General features: G+C 39.3%; 1 protein-coding gene across 11 annotated transcripts in view; it reads right to left on the minus strand.

The window, feature by feature from the left end:
- The window catches only part of LMO7 (LIM domain 7), a 134,825-nt gene that overhangs the window by 64,784 nt on the left and 53,737 nt on the right, over positions 1–16,304 (minus strand). For all 11 annotated transcript variants that reach the window (XM_064504751.1, XM_026120839.2, XM_064504744.1 and 8 more), the window contains one exon: positions 11,689–11,795. Coding sequence is in view for 9 of the 11 variants with exons in the window: in XM_026120839.2 (XP_025976624.2) it covers positions 11,689–11,795 (107 nt within the window). In the remaining 2 variants the exon portion in view is untranslated. The remainder of the gene's footprint in view (positions 1–11,688; positions 11,796–16,304) is intronic.

Here is a 16,304-nt window from a genome sequence, read left to right on the forward strand (position 1 = left end):
CTCCACACTTGCTAAAGCTTAACAAAACTGCAGCTTAAAAATTATTTAGAAAACCTTATTAATCACTTCCATGAAATTAGTGTCAGATTTTTTTCTTAGTCATACTTCTTAGAGAAGGTTATCATAGTTTTCCTGAAGTTAAAGCATCCTGATGTGAAGTTTTCAAAACCACACACAAGAGTGTCCATACCGGGCCAGATCAAAAGTCTGCCTAGCCCAGGATCCCGTCCTCCTGTGCAACTGTACGTGCAACGCCTAAGGAAGAGTAAAAACAGAGCAGGTTAGTAAGCAAGATGCTTCTCCCTCGGGGACTTCCTGAGCTAGATGTGGTTCCTCTGTGTTTAGTAAATTTTATGAGGTTTGTCTGCTGTGACCTTCACCACTCTCCCCTGAACTCAAGTAAACTTTAATCATCCACAGCATTTTCCTACAAGAAAGCCTACTACCCTTTCATTTGCTTCATTCATTATTCTTTTAACACAGGACACAGTTACCATTTTTAAGTTTGTTATTTTGTCCATCATCATCTCTCTTTTAGGCTCTGTTCATCCATCCTCTTTCAGGCTCACAGCTCCTAGCTTGTTTAATCAAACCTGGAGGAGAAGCGACTCCATTCTCTAGGTCAGAGAAGGGCCAGGAGGATGAGGACTTTCTAGCTCCACAGTATTCTTTTCTGAGGTTTTTTGCAAGGTGACTTAAGAAAGGGAAGAAAGGGAAAACGATCAAGGTCCAAAGATTCAGATGGCATTTACAACACTAGCAAACCACAGATTGCTACAGCAGCACAATTTCCACAGCCTTTTGTTTGGAGGGGGTGGGAAGATGAGTAAGGGTGGAGAGGTGGTGGGAATGACTGCCACTGAACACTGAATTAATGCTGTCACAAAACTTTCATAAAACTTCTGTTTGCAAGATCTCAGCCCCAAGCAGTAGTAGCCATTCCAGAACTCATTATTTTATATATGTAGTTGGAATTTTCCTGTGTTTTCCTGTCCCAACTTAAGAAACCCATGTTTTTTCTTCTGTTTTATATATAAAAATAACACCACTTCTGAAAATTAGCAGATAGAACCACTAAAAGATGCTTACTGGACTAGTCCAGTAAAGGTGGGTGTATTAGGATTAGTTTATGGAATTATGCAGTAATTCCTTAACTGCACAGATTTGTGATTAAAAAAAATAAATAAATAAAAAAAATCACACCTTACAGTCAAACCATGAAAGTATACCATACATTCCATTACTCCAGGCATTTCAGCTAGTGTTTTCCAAATACATCAGTCATCACAGAAAATGATAAAGGCTGACAGCATTTTATACAATGTCTCATAAATATCAGGTGACTAGAGTTAAAAAGAATACGTTATGGCATCATAAATCTGACAGGCATATTCAAGCACTTATTCATGGCAAATGTCTGTAATTTATTATTCTTTGCAAAAGCACAAGTATTTTGAACTTGCTTCCCTTTCCCCACCCCAGTTAAATATTTTATCATGTAACGTATTGGAATCCACGTCAGTTGATGTGTATCTTTACATACTGGGTTCAAAGGTGTGTACATGTTTACATTTGCAGGATGGTTTTTCTAGAAGGGAAAAGAAAGAGGAAATATCATCTGCATTAGTCAACTTACTATGAGTAACTGGCCACAGCAATTCTCACATTTTTCTTTCCGAGTCAGGTGCTGATACTGTGCTCACTCCTCAAGAGGACAGGAGCATCTCGAGGGCACAGCCAATATGCCGAGCTGAGAGACTGAGGTGGGCAGCAGGGCTGGGCAGGCAGTAACTTCATGGAGCCAACAAGGACAAATGCAAAGTCCTGCCCTGGGAAGGACTATCCGCTGAGGGTTGCCTTGGGTGTCCTGGTGGGTGCCGGGCTGAACATGAGCCAGCAGCATGGAGAGCTAACAGCACCTGGGTGGTAGGAACAGGGGCACAGCCAGTAGGGTGATGGAAGTGACTATCTTTCCCCCCCCCACCACCTTCACTGAGCACTTGTTACACCACACCAATAACACCACGTGCAGCTTGGGACCCCCAGTTCAGGAAAGTCATTGATAAACCAGGGTGAGTTCAGCAGAAGGCCACCAGCATGGTCGAAGCTAGAGCACCTGTCCTGTGAGGACAGGCCAAGAGAGGTGACCTCTCGCTCAGGCTGGAGAAGAGATGGCGGCAGGGGAACCTAGCAGTGGCCCTGGTACTTACAGGGAGGCTCTTCAGTGATGTGCACAACAGGAGAACAAGATATGACAGCCATAGACTGGAGAAAGAAACATTCCAACTAGATGAAATGAAAAGCATTTTTATTGGGAGGATAATTATGCATTGCAGCTCATTGCCCAGAGAGGTCTCCATCCATGGAGGGTTTCAAGACCTGAGCAACCCAGTCTGAAGCAGGGTCAAGGCTGAACTCAAGCAGGGGGCTGCACTAGAGACCCCCCAAGCTCCCTTCCCACCTGAATTCTGTTCTTTTGATGAGAATTAAGTTGGCTCTACCGCTTCACAGTGAGTATGTCCAACATGTTATACAAGTTCTCCAGTTTTGTTTTTTTTGTTTTTTTGTTTTTTTGTAACAGATCTCTCTCATTTAAAAGAAACAACAATATCTTGCCTTTGTGTTGGTAACAACCTTTTCTCCCAAACTGCTGTCTTTTATTTATTTTTTTTCAAACCATACAGCAAGATATTATTTCATTTAACAGGTTTCAGTGACAAGACAAGAAAACGGCAACCCTCTCAACATTCATTCTTAAAAAGAATAATTAAATTTGTTATTGCATTACTAGTTTTCTTCTGTGGTACTGGCAGAAGAAATCCTGTTAAAGTCACTTTGAAAGATATTATTTAAGTGCTCCAACTAAGAAACAGTAATAACAATTAGAGTTGTCATCTTTGAAAGCACTGCAAAACAGTATTAATCACAGCATAGGAATAAACAGCCGCAAGCAGGGTTTTGTATCAAGTAGGATCTAGAGTTGTCACATACTTTTCAGCTTCACTTTCTCTATTTACAGAGTATGAATAACTGACAATCTCCTGCATTCACAGCAAGCTTCAAGAAGTCAGCTTCCCCCAACATGTAAAATAAGAGCTCTTCCTATTAAGTTATTTTGTCTACCAAAAAACTAACCAAACTTCAGTAATTTAGCAGTAATATACAGTTAGAGATAATCAGATAGTAAATTTCTGCACAAGTTTCTGCACAATTGACACAAAGGCAACAAACTTTTTTTTTTTTTTTAAAAAACAAGAAATCTCTTAACTCCCAACCTCAAGCACAAGCACTTTTGTCTGCAAAAATCCCATCCAAAAAAAAAGCCACCACCAAAAATTAAAAATACTCTCTTTGCCTTCTTTCACAACTCACTGATACTCATCCAGATTGATCCTCCTCTACTGCATTGTTTTACAAATTGCATTTTATTCCAGGACATTAGGGGACTGATACGCATGCTAACAAATGAATACAGGCACCGAAAGATTTAGATAAATTCTAATGTGAATCCTAGAAGCTTAGACACTTCTCTCTCCTTAACACATAGCAAATGTGAAAAACACTTAAAAGGCTTTTACTAGTAATGGTTTTACACCTCCCTCCCCCTTGTTATTGGGGTGATACTTTTAAAATATAATAGGATCAAAAATGAGGACTTTGAGCAAACCAAGACCTTTCTGCAGAAAGTTACTGTAATCTTCTCCAGTGAGCCGTTAGTTTTGTAGCATAACTATTTAAATTTCAATATAAGGCTATGTGTCACTAAAGATATCTGAATTACTGTCACTGCTACTAAAACACACTAATGTCATTTTTTCCAAATTTGTTCAGTGTATGTTTCCACACACACTTGCAGGTATAAGTATGCAACTTCAGAAGTTTTCCATTCTTACAGCAGAATCATCTCACAAAACAGACAAATGGTGAAACACACACTATCAAAATTACAATCCCATAAAGACAACGTAAATTATTAACTGTTAAATTACTCAACAGAAAAAAAAATGAAGAATCTCAAATATTTCTCTTCATGATCAGAAACTTTATCGATAAAGTAGGAAGATTAAAATAATACCACACCTAACATTTTACAGACTTTACACTGAGAAGCAGGAGGTAAATTCCTAGCAGGTACGGTCTAAAGTCCGGAACATATTTTATTACCTACAACTGTTCTATTGACATAATTTAAAACTTAGGCAAATTAATGACAGGAGCATGAATGTTTTACAATAAGAACAAGTGTTCTGTAAGACTGATAAAATACACACTTTTCGATTATTGCCATCATCTTTACCTCTGTGTAACTGTCACCAGTATTAATGGAAGTTACACAGGTGAAATACATGATCTTGAAATTAGTTATGTCACAAACAATAAAAATATAGCAATTTCAATGTTTAGAATACAGATATGCCTGGGAAGATTAGCTGCTATAAACGTCATCTTATTCCTATTGAAATGCCCATAGCAAAAAGAAAAATTCCACACTTAAAGCCGTAGGAACATTTCTGGAGTCATTCTGAAGCACAGGTTCTTCCCCTTTCCATTTCAAGGGAAGTGTCACCAGGAAACTCGTTACCACAGTAAAACCCTATTACAACCACATGGTAAGAATGTTATTTCCCTGGATGTCAGGAAAAAAGTTAAAGCAACATTCATTATTCTAATTAAATTTTTGGTAAAAAGGTTCTTGGGCATGCGTTTGCTCTCATTTCAATTTTCTGGAGCCATAAAACCCTGTCTTTAGTCCTCTCATCCCCACTTGAATGCAAAAATAATTTCTTAAACATAACAATTTCTTAAAACTCTGTGCCTAACCCTGCAGGGTGCTTGGCTATTCAGTCACACAGGTATAATCCGGAGGGTTTACACAGGTATGAATTTAGGGCTAACTGCTGCTGTACTAGCTGCACTGAAGCGCTTGGCCTTTATCCAGTTCACAATATTCTATTCTACACAAAATAAAAAGACAGGAAAGGGTGGTCCTCTGTGTGTGTGTGTTTTTAAAACCAAATTAAAAGTGGGTTTTTCAACTCATTTTCATGTGTGTTTCTTTGGGGGCGGGGGAGCACTACGGTAAAATCAGGCTCAGCTCCATTATGCAATGTCATTATAACCTTGAAAGTCTTCAAGAAAAAGGAATTCAAGATGATATAGTTACTTTGCAAGCACGTTAGATATGCGAGAAATCTGAAGTATACGTTTCTTAAAAAAAATAAAAGAAATCCATACTTGCAGGATATTTGACTCTGTCTCCTTTGATCAAAGTATGGCAGTTCTTCCTGAAGCACAAGCGAGGATCTAACTCTCAAAGGGGTTTCTCATCATTATATTTCCAACTCCTAGGTATTCATTTGCCAGGCAGTTTAAAGAGCTGAGTGTTACTGCCAAAGCATCCCTAAAATATTAACCCAAGTATTGAGATGTGGAATATATTTAGAAAGGAGAGTCTCAATTGTGGAAATTCTCCTTTCTAAATATATTGCTTTCCACCACCTCCACTTTTCCATCCTTTCTCCTTTTACCTGGTTGTCTGATGTTCATGACTGAATTATAATCATTCAAAGAGTCAGAGACCCTCAGTCTCTTCACACCAAACCACTATGTTTCTTTTAAATAAATTCTTGAGGATTCTTTTATTCGCCATATAGTTTTTTTCATGGTGCATTTTGGTAAAGCTTTCAGTCTTACTGCACAGTTATGAAGAATACCACTGGCCTTTCTAAATGAAGGCAGAGATTCATGTGTACTAGTCAACATGATTCCAGATGCTAGAGGTTTGCAAATAAAATAAAATAAATTCTAAGAACATTGACAATAACTCTCCACTCAGAGAGACCACGTTTTCAGTGGTTTCTATCCAGAATGCTTTCTTCAGTGCTGTATTCAGCAGCAATAATATTCATCACATATAAATAGAAACTTTACTTTGCCTTCGTTGACCCTGCAGAAGAAAGCATCATGAACAGGAAACACAAGTGGAATCAGGAAACCTGGCATATTCCCCTCCAGGACCAGACAGGAAGAACATGAAAGTCATGAGAAACACCAGCTCATAAAAAAACTTCTTTTCTTATTAGAAACTAAAATCTGCTAAATAGTGTGCAGTTATTTTCCTACCACATGAAGAACAGAACAAGTAGTTGCTAAGGGCCTGAACACAGAAACAGAAGATGCTACATCTGCATTCAACCCACCTCTCCTCCTCCTTCACTACTATTTTAGTATTTTTTATATCTGCATTTTTGCATGATATTTGCATGCATACAATAATTTTATTATATCTGCATATTTAACAGCTGTAGCCCAAAAAGACAAGTGAGGTAATTTCATCACTGTAAAGAGGCACTGACACTACTGTAATCTTATCTATGCTACAAAGAAAGTAGGTACTAAAGGAGGTTTAGTGTTTGGCTAAACTCAAGAGCGTTATAAGACTTACTTTTAGTCTTTGCTATAGGGAGAGGGTTGCTTAGTAAGACAACACTTGCGATGTGGGTAGTAGTGATTCTGTACAAGTGTTAAAACTATTTTATGTTGGTATAATCGATCATTCTTTTTCAAGCTTCATCATAAGAAAATCCCACAGAATGTACCCTGCTCTGAATGGATGAAGAGTAGCAGAGTACGCCTTTACGACCACATCACTTAGGAACTATTTGATCTTCCCAGGCTTTACTTCAGCCTATCGAATCTTTGACCAACTTCATAGTATTTTAAATTCAGAAAACATTACCTCTGAAGTGAATTAAAGAGCATGTCTCAAAAACTATGCTGCTGAAATGCACGAACACAAGGATCAACATGACAGGTAATGAGTATTACTTGTGTCTAGGTAGCTCTAGTTTTAAAGCTCTGAGCTTTTTGCTACAGAAAGCATTGCATTCAAATTTGCTTGGGATTGGTTTTGCTTTAGGAAATTATATAAAATAATTGTGCTTAAGGAACATTAAGTGAATAGCAGAAACTATCTAAAAGTCAGAAGTGCCAAGGGTAATGTCAGAGCTCCATTACCTGAGCCCACTTCTGCACTTAATCCCACTTCAGCAAGATTTCTCTGACAGTGTCTTCCATTTGCTTTATACTCTACTTCATTTAACATACAGGATTAACAATGAATAAGCCAAGAAGTGAGGAGTATCGAAAAGATGAAGGCCTTACTTAAGTATCAAGTTCTGAAAGGTAGAAAGAGACTTCCAGCTATCTTAGAAGACAACAGTTTTTGAATTTCAGTTGAGACCTACTCTAACTGTAACCTTACAGTAATAATTAATAGAAATCAAATATTTTAATGCGATACTATATCAATTTCATTCTTCAATGAAGTAACGTTAACATCAGGGCTCAGAGGCTTGTGACAGCATTTTAAAAAGTTGGCCATTTAAAATTAACACAGTAAATTCTTTCATAAGTTTTTGGCTTAGTGCCTTTTTAATGTTTTCCTGTCTTAACCCACACTTGTTTGGATTTATGATTAGTACGTAATGAAGTTCTTTAAGTGGATACTTCATTCTACAGAAGTAGAATTTATTCAGATGAAGGAATTAATTCGCTTGAAAGACAAGACAACTCTTAGTTATGCTGTCAGCCCAATTGCTCAGTTTGCCTCCTTTAAAACTGATAATTGGGACACCAAATTCAGCCAGACCTGAAGCTTGGCATCTGTCTATGCAAACTCTCACTTCCATTATTCTACTAAGAACCCTTCCACAGCTGGGAACAACTGGGTGTGTCACTTTTAAAAAGCTGGTTAAGGAAGTGCTCAGCATTTTTAAATAGTAACTGTATGGACAACTGAGAGTCACCAAGCTCATATTACAGTCCTTGATACAGCTAAAAAAAGAATCAAATGAAGTGTTAAGAGAACCTTAGATTATCATAAAAACCAAAGCAGGATTTGATGGTTTTTAAAATAGTATCTCCTCTGATTAAAAATAATAAAAACCTAAGTTAAAGAAAAAGAAATAAATCAAATCTACTGAAAGAATGGAAGAGGGACACATGCATTCACATAACTAGCCACGAAACAAGAAGATACACATATAAGTGCTGGACATGGTATACAAAGAGTAATTCCATCTTCATACTTTTTATTGGAATATGATGCATTGCTGTACTAGACCACTGAGTAGTAACATATGCAATTTTACAGAAAGACTGAACTATAAGTTTCAGACATTGATCTATACTCTCATTTTCACCAGCAGAAACAAAACCGTCCATGCCAGTATATTTTTCCATTTTGCTCTACTACTAATCTCCTCAGTAATCTGGCAAAGCATGAGGTTTGCAATGCTTTGAACAGCAATGAGTACTTTCAACCTGCCCTCTTCAAGCAAACTCCTAAAGAACAAAATTTTAAGGACCTTTTGCTTTGCTAAAAGGATAATCACATAATCGCTTTTAACTGAGATAGACCAACATACTGGAAATTTAAGAGGTCTCTTACCTTTCCTGTCCAGATGGTGGTAATTATAGAAAAGGGTTTCACATTACAGCTGTACATAATCTCAATTGCAAAAAAATACAAAATAAAAGTGAAAGTTGCATCCTCATTATCAAAAAGGAAGATAAACTGATAGTTGTTATTTCTTCAGCTTCTTGTAAGACTTGAGTAATAGAAGGTATTGTTCTTACGGCAGCAGAGCTAAGGATATTACACTACTTACAAGTAAAAGCTCTTAAAAAAAAAAAAAAAAAAAAAACCTCTTCAAAAACTCTTAAAGGCTTGGCACCATTACCATACACTGGTGACGACACAAGTGATGAGGTCGTATCAGTAAGGGTACACTGCAGAGCAACAAGCACAGTCAGAGAAACTATCAAGGTGGGACCGGACAGAGGTGCAATGGGCATTGAGCAGCCTGGAGTTGTGCAATGGTAAAAGAATGAGGAGGTGCCAAATGTAGCCATCAGGCAGCAGACAGAGAAGGCAGAGAGGAAGTAGTACAGTATTTCACGCACTGTATGAAAAAGTCAGTTCTTACGGCAGGATGTTTGGAGTGCCAGAAGCGTTACAGGGTCCAACGGACAACTAGACAAACTGACAAAAGGCCAAGTGCAGCAGGGGCAGAGATGCAACCTCCTGGTTGGCATTAGAGGTGCTGTTTGGTCTGACAGTAGGGCAACCCATGTTGGGTTTTTTTCAGTGCTGGAAGTGGACCCACCCTTTTAGTGGTACTTTCCTCTTTAACAAAACTATTTACTTTCACATAAAATGCAAACTAGGAGTTGTCTTACACTTGGTGGTACATATGTGTGGCCTACCAGCGTGTTTAGTACTGTTTTCAGCAACGCGTACTGCCTCAGGCATATGTTGATTTTATCCTGTGCAACCTATCACATTAGATTTAAGATGGGGGCAATTGGCCTCAGGTGATAGTGGCAAAATACACTTGCTTAAGAATGTTAACGAAATGTAATCTTTTATAAAAATCAGCATATGAAAAGTTTTCCCTCTTCACAACTAGAAATTATTTACTATTAATGCTGACACCAAGGTTATCAGAGGATAAGGCACAAGCAAAACAAGAAACAGTATGCCTGTTCTGATGCCTAACATCCTAGGAACTTTGAAGAACTTTATAATTCAGCTTGAATATACAAAATTACCCATTCTTACCAAGTTAAAAAAAAAAAAAAGTTTCTAATCAGAGAGAGTTTATCTCCTGACACACATGACTTTCTCTGGAAACCCTCTGAAGACTACTTTGCCTCCTACATGATCACTGACACACAATTAACATTTCAAAGGAGAACTCTCTTTGTATACCTTTTAGACCAAAAGGTGAAGAAAATAACATCCGCTCCTCTATCCCTTCCCAAACTCCTAAAAATGTCAAAATGTGCTACCACTTTACAGTGTGATCAGATTCAGAAGTTTTGAATTACTCTGTGAGCATTTTAAATATACTGGGGAACTGTTATATGATACATAACGTGTGGAAATTGTAACTTATATTGAAACAAAAAAGCACGGCTATACCACTAGCAGCTCTTTCCACTCTAACCCAGAGTTTCTGTATTGCTGTCAATAAGAAGTGATCAACAGTTAAACCTTCTCTTCAGGAAAAGACAGACTAATCTGTTGCCCAGTAGATATGACATAATGTTCCAACTGCCTTCCAACGAATCCAAATTCCAGCCTTTTTCGTGGCTCCTGGAACCAAGAAGGGCACTAGTGGAGCTGCAAGGCTCCAAAAAATTCAGTTACAGACCCACTAGATCAATTTCATGGCTGACCTCACTTAGGCCTTGTGGTTAACGTAGGGACAAGCTGGACAACATACCTTGCACAACAGTTTGCCAACTTTACCTACCTGACCTCCTCTGGGTTTCAGTTTGTCATTATTTACACTGCTGAACACCAACTCCTGACAATTTCAAATCATTCTTTGCTATATCCTTGGAGTAAATCTCAACTAAAACAGGCTTTAATAAGGCTTTTGTGAATAATTAAAATGTGATAGAGTTACTAGTCCTCTGGCTTTCAGCATTACCTACAAACCAAAGAATAGCAACTTTCTGAAAGGGTGCCAAATCCTAAACACCACATTTGCAAGAAATGTTTCAGGTATGAGTCAAGCGTTGGAAAACTCATTTCCATCTTAAGTATCAGAGCTCAATATGTATTAACTTTCAGTCTGAAACGAGGCTGAGAATGTCAGCACACTATCATCCAATCCACCTACAGGAGATTTCTTTCTAATTAACAAAATAGTTACATGCCATTTCACAATGTTTTTTCATGTATTTACAGGAGGATTACTGCCCATGCCTTTTTTATTAAACTGGTAATTAAAGACAGGAATTGATTCTTAACATTTAACCCAACAGATTTCCAGCACAAGCCACTGAGCCTTTCTTGTCTGGAGATTAAATAATAAAAATCCTATGTACCAAAGTGAAGGACCCCAAGGAGGTATTTTTACACAACGCTTTTACCTTAAAACACTCATGAAGTGTCTACTTATTACAGCTCCATCTTAATCTCTCAGAAACTAATAGCAAGCTCATATTAGGACACTCAGTAGTCCTGATATTTGACAACCCACTAATTATATACCAGAACTATTTTATTTCATAGGAAAACAGTCCTCTGTAAACATAACAATTATTCCTTGGGCAATTTAGTACTTGGTTTCCACTCAAACACACCTTGACAGGAGATGTGACATTCAGTGACAAACATCTGATTAATATCTGAAGTGATGAGAACAGTGGTCCTTCAGGAACACCATACCTACGACTCATAGCAATTCAGGTAAGTGTCAAAAGTACCATCTTAGCCTTTCAGATTTTACATCTATAATCTCAAAGCATAGAGCAAAGTCATGCTTTTTATATAATTCAACAGTTAATTTTACTCTGTTTAAAGCAAGCTGAACAGCTTCTGCTTCATTATTAAATGCTGTAAATATTCATTAACAATTAATTTGCCTGTGTGTGAGGTGCAAATAACAGATGAATAATTTCACAAAGTTAAATTTGTGCAAATTTTATCTACCACCTTTAAGAATGCTAAAACCTTCACCACAGTATTCAAAATAGCTCTTACCAGACTAAAACAAGAATTTTCCATAGGCAAACATTTTTAAAAGATGCATTGTGAAATATATTTACAACAAGCTTTATGATCAACTTAGGGACAGGAGGGGAGGGAAAAAGCAAAACCACAAAACTCACTTGACTGTAACTCGATTGGACAAATCCTGAAGATCCCCTGGATGAAAAAGCTGAGCTTCTTTCAGTCCAATATTTTCGCAAGCTTTCAGAAAAACATTTATATTATCCTGCGAAGAGAAGTAGAAAGCAGTTGCTTAGTTAAAAGCATTGAGCAGGTTTTGCAAGATGATTAGTATGAACCTCTAAATGTCAAAGTCCAGCTCATGGAAATAATAATAAAAAAAGCAATCTTCTGGATCATAAATACAGGTCATATTTCATACAAGCATGCAGGTTGATTCGTGTGAGCTCGGTGACGGACTGGTACGTTAAAGATTACCTGGCATAAAGCAGTGGCTAGCCAGTAGGCAGCAATCTACACTTTGATGTCAGCTCGGCTCTGCAAACAAACGCCCTCTTCCCAGCTCTGCACGACAAGCCTCACCTCTTGCCTTTAAAAATAACTCCAGCTACTGACATTCGCCACCCAGAAACTCTTGGCAGGGGAGGAAGAAGAGGAGGAACATTCTGTTTCTATGATTACAGCCCGATTCTGGGATACGGCACCTGGAATCTGGGCTTGGTTGCTGAGCAGGCGAGAGGAGGAGAGAGAAACCAGACTGTATTCAGCTTTACTGCTTCCTTAGTTATGGGGTTCTCTCCTTCGTGTTTCTCCCCTTCCTCCCCCCCCACCCCAATATATAACAAAATATAGGTGCGGTGCCTTCAGCACCCATGTGCTGCACCTGCTACAGATCAGCTGCCTAGCAGGAGCTAGGTTAAAGAAAAAAAAAATTAAATACAGTAGTATAAAGAAAGATTATGCAACTTGCAATCTCTTTCCACTTCATAAACAATGGGCAAGAAATTCCTTCTCGTTAATGTGGAATGCTATCAACAACAAAAGAATTTGCCCTCTCACGCACTTCTCCTTTGGTTGAAAGCCACAGGAAAAGGTACACAAAGTTACTTAATTCATAAGCTAATACAGCCATGTCATTCAAAGCTTTTGTAGTTAAGGTACTATGGTAGAATTGCGCAGTATGATTGCGGTGTGATATAATATGGTTTAAACTTTTTTTTTTTTGATATATACTCACTGGGTGTAAAAATAGTTCAATCATTTACAAATTCAAAAAAAAAAGTGTACAAGAAGTATCAGCTGCTTCTAATACTCGTTAGAAAAAAATCCCCACAACTTTCTGTTTGAAGGTCCCTAAGATTCTAGTATTTCTTATCAGTCTGTAAACATGCTTTCATTCAAGGAAAATATTTGCAGAAGGTATTTCCCATGGAGGCTGAGGGCTTGGTTTCACATCCCTGAGACCCTGAGCATCCCTGGAAAGCAGGCGTTTCACCCCCGAAGCCCATCATGTGGTGGGGGCTGTTGAGCAGGCATGAGGAGGGGATGAGCAGAGGGGGACAAGCGGAGGGAACTGCACCGCCAACCTTGCCTTAGTTGGTGATGCACCAGCTCCCATGACACGCGGGGGGCTGCCAGCGCAAGCAGCCGCCTTTCAGCGTCCTGCTGTGGGGCAACCCAGACAGAGGCCTTTGCTTTTCCTCTCCATGCAATGCACCTACAGGGAAAGCCAGCTGGATGCAGCATTTTATCTGATGAATACTTGAGTGTCACGTTTGTACTTCAAAGCCTCAAGGACTTGAAAATGCATAGTTAAACCAAAGATCTGGGGGATGGGGGAAGGCACAGGTTGCAGTCCCACTCCTAGGAGGAGGGGAACCGTACAGCACTTGGTTGGGCAGGAGGTAACGTTGCTAAAAAAAAATATATGGTCTGAGTTCAGGGGCCTGGGGAGTCCCAGAAACCAGCAGGTAAAGCAAAGGAAGAAAGCTGCACAGCAGACCAGAAGAAATGAGTGGTTGCAAGGTAATAAACACAAGTGACACCAATACCAACCAAGGTAGCATGCTCCGGTTGGCCTGATCGTCATCAAAATCGGAGGAAACTCACAAATTAATGGATCACGCCAACTGAGCTGCAGAGAGTGATCATATTGTGCAGATAAAGACAGAAGAGTCAGAGTAAGAAAAAGAGATTCTGCCTACACCCTAAGCATAATCAAAACAAAACAGATAACTTGTTCATCAGTGGCAACTCGGCTGTACCAAATTGTCTACAAGAGAATAAACTTCGAAAGTGTTACAGCAATTAAATCTATCAAACATAAACCTTCTTATATATAACACATTTGACACAGCACATGAGAATGTCATCACTGACATGAGTCAAGACCTTCAGAAATGCTGTGGCTTAGAAATAAGTTGGAGGAAAGGGTAGATAAAATGAGAGGTAAAACATAGCTAGCTAGTCATGGCACTCACTAGAGTGCAGGATAAAGTAGGGTTCAAATTTGTCCCCTCTCCAGTTCTTGAGCCAGCAGCTTGATCATGCCTGCCATGTCCTAGGTGTCCAGCTGTCCCAGCTGCAAGATGTCCTCCAGTTTGGGCCCAGAATTCACCCCAGCGCACCAAGAAAGCTTACCCAAAAGGCTATTGCTCAAATTTGTACATCGCCACAAAAAGTTATAGTTTCAACAAATCGGCACTTCTGAATACTGCCCTTGTGGAGTTATTCTTGACCATCCCTAATCATTATCATAAACCACCAAAGCTAGAAGTCTCAAAATAGCTGGCAACCATTTTAAACTCTAACAGAATAATGAACCTGAAAATGAATTTTAAATAGCATCACAAAAATAAGTGGAAAAAATGACAAGCCGTCAACCTTGCAATTAGATTTATCATTAGAAATGTGAACAGGAACAGAGTTTGGTGATTAATGTGCTCAAATATAGAAACTATCATGCTATTCCTTTTACCAAGTTATTTCTTGGAATATAACTGTACTCTAATAAGGCTAATGACTGTTACTAGCTCAACTTCAAAGCATTTACTGCAATCCTAATCTCATCATACTCTGCAAATAGGATTCTTCTAAAACTTCAGAACTCAGCAATTAAAAGTATGGAGACACACAATACACCAGGTCTCTCTCCTGATGGCTACAAGTTACCTACACAGTGTATTTGTGAAAAAAAGGGTTTCATGTACATATCTGTAATGCCCCTCTGCCACCAAGGTGTTCCCAATCACTATATATGAGGGCAGGCCACGCCACTTAAATTTAGGAAAGATTCAAATCAGCATAGCTGCAGAGAAAGAGGAAGAAGATGAGGAACCCCCCCCCCCCCCCCCCCGCAAGGAATCTCTATAATGAGGAGAGAACAGGAGACCTTGGCTTGGTTATGCCAACAAAGTGAAGCACGAGAGGCAATACTGATGACCTCTACGAGCACAAGGGGAGTAACACCAAAGGGAAGAGAAGAGCTATCTAGTCCAAGAGCAATGGGACACAAGAATACATGGTCAAACAGACCAAATGCATGTTCTGCTTACATGTAGGGTTTCTAACCATTAAAAGAGTAAGGTTCTGAACAGACTAACAGGAATAATGGGACAAAATTAACTAGATGTTTTTAATGTAGAGCTTGATCAATCCATATCCTTAAGCATCTGAAGTTGGAATTAGCATTGTACAATTACACATCTTAAATCGTAACAAAAATAAAGCCTGAAATGTTAACCACAGAATTCAAATGCAATTCATTTTTTGTATGTTATTATTACTTCTGAGGATTTGGGGGATGGGAAGGGAGATTGGGAGGGGGATTATGTCCCCTCCTGAATAAATGCATGAGGAAATAGTAAAGCATTTCAGATGCTCCAAGCATGACTCCAGTTTCATGCAAGCCGTACCAATTTGCATTAAATGCACACCACAGAGTGCTGACTACTAAGAGCGATTACCATGCAGCATTTCATTTTTGCCTGAAACTTCAAAGCAAACCGCACCCAAAAACACAGCAAAGCAGCAACACGAGAGAAACCAAGCTTTGCAGCGGGTAGCAGGTCACCCACGAGCAGGCATTTAAATGCTGGCGTTCGTAGAAACAACAGGTAATACCGCATGCTTGCAGGCACGCGCCTGCCTTTCTGGCCTCTCACGGAAACCACCTTTCCTCCTCCTGCTGCTAAGGCATCCCCTCTGCAGTGTTCCAGATGAGAAAAGAGGACATGCCAATATTACGGGAAGACCCGGAGAGCCAGCAACAGCCTCCCTGGGAGCCTCCCAGGGGATTCATGGCTCCCTTCCATCTCCTAGCAGCACAGGCTTGTTTCTCCTTCTCTCTCTGAAAAGTCTTTTCCATATTGCTGCCTCCTTGTTTTTTCTCGCTGGACTTCAGCATTGCTTCTGCTTCTAGCCAAGGAGCAGTGCAAGGGCTCTGCAGGTCCAGGAGTTAAATGGGGTGGGAAAAGCAACGGTGCCAGACAAAACATGTTCTGGGCTGCTCGTTCATACCTGTCCTCCAGACAGCAAAGGAGGAAGAAGGCAGTCACAGTATGGGAAAGCACAAGAATAAGGACATCTTCCAAATAAATAAATAAATAAATAAATAATAGAATAGAATAGAATAAAACAAAAAACTGGGGATCACCATTGGCAGTGGTGCTGTGCTTGCACCTGTGGTCAGCTCCTATGTCACCATGGCAAGAATTTGGGATTAAGATGGTGCAGCACTGTGACAAGGAGGATAAACACATAGCACCAGTGAGAT

The sequence above is a fragment of the Dromaius novaehollandiae genome, chromosome 1 (genome assembly GCF_036370855.1).
Source record: "Dromaius novaehollandiae isolate bDroNov1 chromosome 1, bDroNov1.hap1, whole genome shotgun sequence".
NCBI lineage: Eukaryota > Metazoa > Chordata > Aves > Casuariiformes > Dromaiidae > Dromaius > Dromaius novaehollandiae.